At 46.3% G+C, this 9,124-nt stretch overlaps 1 protein-coding gene across 1 annotated transcript; it reads left to right on the forward strand.

Annotated features, from left to right (window-relative positions):
- Positions 1 to 107: 107 nt before the first annotated feature.
- On the forward strand, positions 108 to 2,738 carry LOC103747095 (unconventional myosin-XVB-like). Its single transcript, XM_008849412.2, has 5 exons — positions 108 to 430; positions 1,097 to 1,153; positions 1,428 to 1,485; positions 1,638 to 1,768; positions 2,733 to 2,738. The coding sequence occupies exons 1-5, from the start codon at positions 317 to 319 to the stop codon at positions 2,736 to 2,738; spliced, it is 366 nt and encodes a 121-aa protein (XP_008847634.2). The 5' UTR covers positions 108 to 316.
- Positions 2,739 to 9,124: the final 6,386 nt, after the last annotated feature.

Genomic DNA, 9,124 nt, shown 5'->3' on the forward strand with positions numbered 1-9,124 from the left:
CAAAATGGCTTTTCCTTTTTTTTTTTTTTTTTTTTTTGAGATAGGGTTGCCCTGTAGTTCCAGCTGGCCTGGAACTCTCTATGTGGACAAGGCTGGCTTGGAACCAACAGAGATCCGCCTGCCTGTGCCTCCAGAGTGCTGGGGACTGAAGGCATGCGCCACCACGCTTGGCCCAAAATGGGCTATTCTTTACTGTTGCTTCTGTTAACCATCAGAAGAGTCACTGGTCTAGGAGTCAGTTTTTATATTACTATCGAGACTTGGAAGGCTCAGGTGCCACCAGGCAGGAAGTGTAAGTTTGGAGCCCCATCCCCTAATGACTCCCATGGCCTCCAGGAAGCGATACCTCAGACGAAGGGCAGCTCTAGGACACCTGAACACTGTCTTACTGGTGGCCAGGCCCCTGCTCCAAAGACGGCTGAAGCTACAGGTAAGAGGGTTTGGGGAGCATCTGGACTGGGGAAGCTCAGGGTAGAAGCCAGGGGGCCTTAACTGGCCTAGTGGCTGAATCCTGACGTGTCTCCCCTTTTAGCCTGAACTTGTAGGACTGAGACCTCAGAGACCATTGCTTCCCAAACTCTTCCTGTTTCCCTGTCTGGCCAGGGCAGGCTGGGGCCCCAGCACCCACTATCTTCACTTTCTCCCAGTCCCTCCAGCCCCCTGTGTGCCCCCTCTGCTCTCCATCTTGCCTGATGACTCTAATTTGAGGGCCATAAAGCAGCTCAAAGGTCAGTGCCCACATTCTGCCTCCTCCCTGGCTCCTCCCAGGCCGGACTTTGTCCGCTGGGACCATTACTTCCCTACTTCCTTACATCTTCCTGGTTCCCTAGCAGACAGACAGTGACATCCATAGCCTGGAGGCTGGTGAGCACTTTGGAGGGTCAGGGGTGGGTAGAGACAGGCGCTTGTCAGGCAGTGTGCCTCCAGTGACTATGCCCCTGGTGACTGCACTGTTCCTTGGCTACCAGCAGAGTCTCTGGAGACAGGAGGGGACACTGACCTGCTGAGTTGGGAAAGTGCTGCTGGGAAACTGCTGGTGACTCCTTACTTATGGGGTGGCAGGGGGGCATTCGTTCTTCCTGTATCTCCCCCACAGCTTAGGCATTCGGGTGGCTCTCACAGCTTGGAGGCCTGGGAAAAAGTGCCAAGCATGGTAGGTGTTCTGGAAGCAGGGGGTCTTGTGCAGGGTGTGAACCCCTGAGCTTGGCACAGCTTAGGGGAGGGTGGAGCTCACAAGGTGCCATCGGGGTCCTGTCCATCATGTGCCACCTAAGCAGAGGACTGGGGTGCCCTGGTTTCCTTCAGATGCTCTGGGGACCCTGCTCCTTTGTCTTTGGAGGAGTTATTTATCATCTTGAAGATATGGCGGGACACTCAGTCCTTCTAAGCCATACCTTAGTTTCTGGTAATTTGGTCCTCTTCACCAGGACCTGGGGCGCTTGGAGATCCCAGCTGAGCTGGCCACCATGCTGAAGACAATGGAAAGTGAGTATTCTTAGTGCCCCCAGGCCCTTGACTGGGTAGTGTTTCATTGGTCCATATCTGCCTCTTCCACCCCCGCCACCACCCTCAGTTGGAGCTGATGGGGAGGGCGGGAATTTGGGTGTCTCTAGACTTCCTCTTGTGCTCCTTACTAGGACACCAGGACACCCTCTCTATGAACATCACTGAGTGTCTGCCTCCCGAGGTTCCTGCCCGGCCCAGCCTGACTCTCCCTCCAGACATTGACCAGTTTCCCTTCTCCAGCTTTGTGTCCACAGGCTTTCAGGTGAGGCTCCTCGGCCTAAGGGCTTTCTGCTGCCCAGCTCCTCCAGGCCCTTACCTTCTGCCCACCGTCCCCTGTGGTCATCAGAGGTGCTTAGAAAGCAGCTCTTAAACAGAAGCATCTCACCACAGAGTGTTATTTAAGCCATAAGGCCACACTTTTACTATGCCTGGGGCATTGTCCTACCCTGGAAGCTATGTCCTTAAAGAATGTTTAACAAGAGAAGCTTAAGGACAAGGGAAACTGTCCTGGCCTATGAAAAACAAGATTCACTGCACACATAGGAGAATCCTATTTTAACAACACAAAAAGTGGCTGCTGAGTGTGCCTATCTAGGTATGAAGAAAGAGAAGCTAACTGCCAACTGGCTTGCTCTGGCAGGGCATGCTAACAATGGCTTCTTATTGAAACAGGGTCTGCTATATAACTCAACTTGACCTTAATCTTGCAATCCTGCCTCCCTAATGCTGGACTGCAGGCGTGTGTTACCACATCTAGCTGTTGTTGAGTTTGAGATAGGATCTCCCTGAGTAGGCCAGGCTGGCCTTGAACTCACAATCTTGCCTCAGCCTCCCAAATTCTAGTATTACAGGAGTGTGAATCATCCTTGAGTAATGGTGGGTTTTCTTCCCTCCCTCCCTTCCTCCCTGCCTCCCTCCCTTCCTTCCTTCCTTCCTTCCTTCCTTCTTCCTCTCTCCTTCTCCCTCTCCCCCCCCACCTCTTGACAGAATCTCACTATGTAGCCCAGGCTGGCCTTGAACTTGGGACAGTTTATGACCTCAGCTTCCCAAGTGCTGGGATCACAGGTGTAAGTGACCATGTTGGGCAGATTTCACAATTTATGAAAAGCACACCACACATTATTAGATATAGTCACAAAGTTTGGCATTCCCCAAATGCAGATGTGCTTCAAAACTAGCTGATGTTGGTCCTAATTGGATCTAATACAATTTTGGGCCTGCCCCAGACTTGAAGTTACAGATTTGCTTTCAGGGGGCACCATTAGTGTCCCTTACTCCAGGCGATCCTGTGCAACCTGCCTATAGCGTATGTCTTTTAGAATCCATACCCATGCCTCTGCACTGCCTGGCTCCAGCAGCTCAGCTCTTACTCTCCTGATGAGTGCTCCTCAGCAGTCTGTCAACATGTGGAGACCCCTGATCACTAGGAAGTGGTAATCCAGGGGCTGGAACTGTAGCTCGGTTTGTGGAGTGCTTGCTTAGCATGCCTAACATGTAGGAACATCTGGGTTTGATCTCTAGCGCCACATAAACCAGGCATAGAGGTGCATACCCATCATCCCAGCACTTAAGAGGTAGAGGCAGGAAGGCTGTAAGTTTGAAGTCATCCTTGACTATATATAGAGTCAAGGCCAGCTTGGGCTACATGAGACCCTGTCTCAAAAAGCAAGCAAGCAAGCAAGCAAGCAAGCAAGCAAGCAAACAAACCAGTTGTAACCTAGGCTGCTGTGAACTCTCTATGCAGCTGAGGATGACCTTGAACTCCTGATCTTCCTGCCTCCACCTCCTGAATTCTGATCACAGGTACAAACCACCTTGACTGGGCCCAGGAGGAAAAGGTGGTAGAGAAGACAGATTTGTATGCTGATAGTTGACAGCTTAGTGTCCCTGATGCTGGGTGATTTCCAAAGCTGCCCAGAAGATTTGAATGGGACCTTGGAGAAGGAATGGGAGCCATCAAGGGAAGAGGATGTGATAGGAGGATGTGATAGCTCAGCCTGTACTGCTGGGAATTAAGCAATGCTGGAGACCAGTGAGTCTAGAAGCTTTGAGGCTTGGAATAGGGGTGGCTATGGGGATCTAAAGAAAGGGTTACTCCATGGAGCACCTTACAGTGGGACAGGTGCAAAGTGGGACACAGGACACTTTCCCATCCTCCATTCTGAGCAGACCCCTTAGTACAAGTGGTAAGGATGCTATTGCTGGTGATGATGATGATGATGAAGGGTGACGGCTACTTTTGTCAGTCTCAGTGCTTGAGGCAGCATTGTTCTTTCTATATCCTGTTCCTACTTCTCAGTTCAGCCTGAAAGGTATTGCCTCATTTTGTAGTTATAGATATCTAGACTCAAAAGAGGGAAATTTGGAGTGGAGTGGAACGGAAATGAAATGAGAGTCCACCAATGGCTCCTGTCAAAATGGGAACCTGACTCAGGGAATCTCTTTTTTCACTGCACCAGCTGACCAAGCCATGCCCACTCACGCTGGCATAGCTGAACACAGGGCTACATCTTGGAATTGAGAGGTTAACAGTGGGAACTGGGATGTCCAACCAGATGGGACGAGGTCTAGTTCTGCCCGAGTGGTGGGAACTTGGACCCATCATTTCACACTGAGCCTCTGCTTCTCTGTCTCTGAGGACAAGTTAGAAGCTTTCACAGGATTGTTGGGAGCACAGGACAGGACACATCATAAGGGCTCAATGTTGAGTTTCTTGTACCCACTTCTGCTGGCTGGAATAGTTCTGAGTGGGTATAGTTTGTGAAGCAGGCCGTGGAGAGGCAGGGTACAGGGTCAGCTAAGCTGGTAGAGGGAGAGCATCTCAGGGATTTGACAGGAATCCCTGGTCCCAGGCTGGACAGCATGATGGTCTATTCTCTTACTCTGGAGTTTCACTCCCCTTCCTGGTTCCAAGGGACTGCCAGCCTGAATCTCGGGGTTCTTTGCAATTGATATTCTCTTGAATTTGAGGGATGCTATATAAAGCCAGATTTCTATGAACTGAAGACCATTAAATATCTAGAAAGAAGTGAGGACTTGGATTGCCACAGGCTCATTCTGCAATTCTCTGGAAGGAAACTCACTTGATAGGCACAGGAGGGTCTGTGAGGATGGGGGCCTGCACCCCAGTGTATCCTCATTCCTTTTTTCTGTGATTTTTGTTACTAAAAAAGTGCTTACTGCCAGGCTTGGTGGCACACACCTTTAATCCCAGCACTCCAGGGGCAGAGGCAGATGGATCTCTGTGAGATTGAAGCCAGTGAGTTCCAGGCCAGCTCAGGTTACAAAGAGACCCTGACTTTAAAAAAAAGTGCTACCGTAAATTAAAAATGAGAAATAGAATGTGAAAAGTATCCGCCCAACACAGCCCTTCCCACGCACATGCGCATCCATGTCCACGCACATTCTTGTCCTGTCCACCCTCCTGCATTCTGTCCCATTACTGTTTATGAAAGGAAACCCCGATAACCTGATCCTTCTAGAATTGTAAAATTCTGTCAGTAAATACATATATACATACATGTATACAGTTTATAGTTACATAGGCATGTCTATGTGTTTATGGTTCTTTATTCAACAAAGAATATTTGGATCCTGAAAAAATAAACCTTTCATGTAATTTGGGGACCTAACAAGTCCTTCATACAACCCTCCAATTTTTGCTTGCTTTTGTTCTTTATACAATCAAAAAGTAACAAGACTAGCCAACAAAACATTCAAAAGCCTGTTAGACTTGGCAGCAATGAACATGAATCAGGTAGTCCACAGCCACATCTCAGGGTAAAAGCAAGGGAAGCCAAACAAATACATATATAGTTCTGGTGCAAAGCAACAATATAAAATAGTGGTAACCCTGGGAGGGAAGGGCGTATGGATGTGAGGGGAACATGAATACCTCTGGGGTGACTGGAAATTCTCAATTTCTAGACCTGGGTGATTGCTACATAGATGTTTGCTTTAAAGTCAGTTGTACTTCTGTGTCTTAATGTACTTTTCTGTATATTCTATCCAAACAACCCTTTCTTTTAAAGTTAAAGCTCAATCCTCAGCACCACAAAAAAAAAAAAAAAAACAAACAAACCTAGGGCCAAGATGGCTCTGCTGCAGTTAAGAGCATGTACTGTTCTTGCAGAGGACCGGGGTTTGGCTCCCAGCATATCAGGTGTTTCCCAGATGCCTCTAATTCCAATTCCAGGGGATCCAATGTCTTCTGGCCTCCACAGCCACATGCATGCATGTGGTGTGCATAAACTCACAGAACTCACAGGCACACATACATACACATAAATTTAAAAAATCAATCTTTAAAAAAAAAATTGGAGATGGCTTAGCAGGTAAGAGCACTGGCTGTTCTTGCAGAGAATCCAGGTTCGATTCCCAGCAACCATTTGGTGGCTAACAACTGCCTGAAACTCAAGTTCCAGATGATCCTATACTCTCTTCTGACCTCCATGGGCATTGCACAACACGTGTGCACTTACATATATGCAGGCAATATACTCATATACATAAAAATAAAAATTTGCAGAGATGGCTCAGCAGTTCAGAGCACTGGCTGCTCTGCTTTTGCAGAGGATCTCAGTTCAATTCCCAGCATCCATATGGATAACAACTGTCCATAATTCCAGTTCCAGGGGATCCAATGCCCTCTTCTGACCTCTTGTGGGCAGTGCACAACATGGGTGTACCTACCTACATGCAGGCAATACACTCATATATATATAAAATAAAAATAATTTAAAAAGAGTATTAAGGGGTTGGAGAGATGGCTCAGTAGTTAAGAGCACTGGCTGCTCTTGCAGAGGACCCAGGTTCAATTCCCAGCACCCATATGGAGGCTAACTACAGTCTACAACTTCAGAGGATCCAGCACCCTCTTCTGGCCTCTGTGGGCATTACACGGGTGCACTTACATACATGCAGGCAATGCACTCAAATTTTTTTTTTTTTGGTCTCTTTGAGACAAGGTCTCCCTGTAGCCCCAGCTGTCCTGGAACTCACTATGTAGACCAGGCTGGCCTTGAACTCACAGAGATCCACCTGCCTCTGCCTCCCAAGTGCTGTGATTAAAGGCGTGTGCCACCATGCCTGGCCCAACTCACACACATTTTAAAAAAATAATAATAAAAATTAAGGGGCTGGAGAGATGGCTCAGCAGTTAAGCACACTGTCTGCTCTTGCAGAGCACCCAGGTTCAATTCCCAGCACCCACATGGCTAACAACCATCTATATCTGCAGTTCCAGGGGATCTGACACCTTCTTCTGACCTCTGCTTGACAGGGCATTGCACAACATAGGTGCACTTACATATTCATGAGGCAATACATTCATACACATAAAATATTTTTAAAAAATTACAAAGCTAATGATACACATTAAGAACTAGTGAACTATGATGTACCACAGAAAAAGATGTAAAGTATGAGAAAAAACAAAGAATAAAAAGCTCACAACTACCAATAGCAACCCTTGTAGCAGTAATGGGAAATGTATGAAGGTTCACTGTGGATTGGCTTGAGTGAACAAAGGAACACACAGAATGGGTGAAGCACATTTCTGAGTGTGTCTGAGGGCTTTCCAGAGAAGCTTGGTGTATGGGTCAGTAAACTGAGTGCTGAAGACCTGCCCATAATGTGGGTGCCACTGTCCAATGGCAGGGGACATGGCTGACTGAAAAATAGGGGAAACTTATTCTTACCCTCACTTTCCATGTGGCAACCACATGGTACATGGCCAGCCTTGAAATACATTTTGGATAATATGCATTTAAATACACTTTAGATCTTACCTGTTTCCTTTACAATGGCTTGAATTAAAGTGACACTTACTGTTAGCACTTACCAAACAAAAACCCATGTCAAGTTCTGTGCTTTCTGTCCCTTCTTATTTCAATTGTACTAACAAATTTGGACATATTACCGAAAAGCCTTGGGTGTTTTTACTAACATGGAATGACAGAAAGATGAAAACTAATCTGGGTGTTATGACACAAACTGTAATCCCAGCACTCAGGGATTATGAGGCAAGGCTAATCTGGGCTACATACCAAGACCTTGCTTCAAACTTCACACCCCTAAAAAAAAAAAAAATCAAGTCCAAGATTGTTTTCCTTTTTTCCTTTTTTTTTGAGACAGGGTCTCCCAGGTGGCCTAGAACTTGCCATGCAGACCAGGATGGCCTCAATCTCAGAGAGATTCACGTTTCTGTCTCTTACATGCTGAAATTAAAGGTATGTGCCACCATGGCTGGCTACAATTTTTATTTATTTTGATTTTATGAGTGTTTTGCCTGCATGTATATGAGTATGCAATGCCTGCAGAGGCCAGAAGAGGGTGTCAGGACTCCAGAGGGAACTGGAGTTAGGGACAGTTATTAGCTACCATGTGGGTGCTGGCAACCAAACCCAGATCCTTTGTGAAGCCAGCCAGTGCTCTTAACCACTGAGTCATTGCTCCAGTCCCAAAGTCCAAAGAGTTTAAAAATTCACTTTTGGGCTGGAGAGATGGCTCAGTGGTTAAGAACACTGGTTGTTTTTGCAGAAGACCCGGATTTGAATCCCAGCAGTCACAAGGAAGCTAACAAGTGTCCATAACTCCAGTCCCAGGGGATCCGACAGCCTCTTCTGACCTCCTTGGGCATTGCACAACATGGGTGTACTTACCTACATACAGGCAATACACGCATACACATAAAATAATAAAATAGAATTTTAAAAAATTCACTTTTATGCAGCATGTAGTGGAGCATGCTTTTAAAACCAGCAGAGGCAGGCAGATCCTCTGTGAGTTCGAGGACAGCCTGGTCCACCGAGTGTGTTCCAGGTCAGCTGGGGCTATACCGTGAGTTCCAGGTCAGGTCAGCTGGGACTATAGGGAGACCCTGTCTCAAAAAGACCAAAAAATAAAAAATTTAAAAATTAAAAACTCACACTTACACATACCTTGCTTTTCTTTTTTTTCCTTTTCAAACTGATCTCAAATCAGCTACCAAAGGATAAAAAAACAGAAATCCAGGAACATCTGGAAAATTGACCCGTTTTAATTATTTAAAAACAGAAAATACAATACAACAGCAAATTTCCCTTACCATCTACAATTCAATTAAATCCAAACATTCTAAGACTGAACAGTCTCCTGCCCAGAGGCAGCGAATGACGAGGCGCTGAAGACACAGGAGGTGAATGCTGAAGGGCCGGTTCCAGCTGCATGCTGCAAGTCTTCCATCAAACACACAGGCTCTTTCCTTTCAGTCTGTTAAAGTGTTTTATAGGAAGTTCTTAAAAACAATTCCATCTCAGAGACCAGGCTTCATCAATGACACACAGCTCCACAGAATTTGGGTTTCCATCCGAGAGGGATAAAAAGTAAGATTTCACTTTTGTCTTTTTCTGATGGTGTAAAAAAGTAAAATGATCAGTCAGGCTCTTCTGGGAACAATGAAGAAAAGCAAAGAAAACATCTGAGCTGTGCTGGGAGCTGGTCTGTTCATCTCTGAGGGTGTGACTTCAAATTAGTTAAATCACACTTACGCCACTATAATGATTAGTACTAATTTTTTTAGATGATATAAAAGAAAATACCAAATAAACATAAAAATGGTCAAAAGGTTTTTTTTTTT

Source organism: Nannospalax galili, unplaced genomic scaffold (assembly GCF_000622305.1).
Source record: "Nannospalax galili isolate Female #2095 unplaced genomic scaffold, S.galili_v1.0 scaffold704, whole genome shotgun sequence".
In the NCBI taxonomy this organism is placed as follows: Eukaryota; Metazoa; Chordata; class Mammalia; order Rodentia; family Spalacidae; genus Nannospalax; species Nannospalax galili.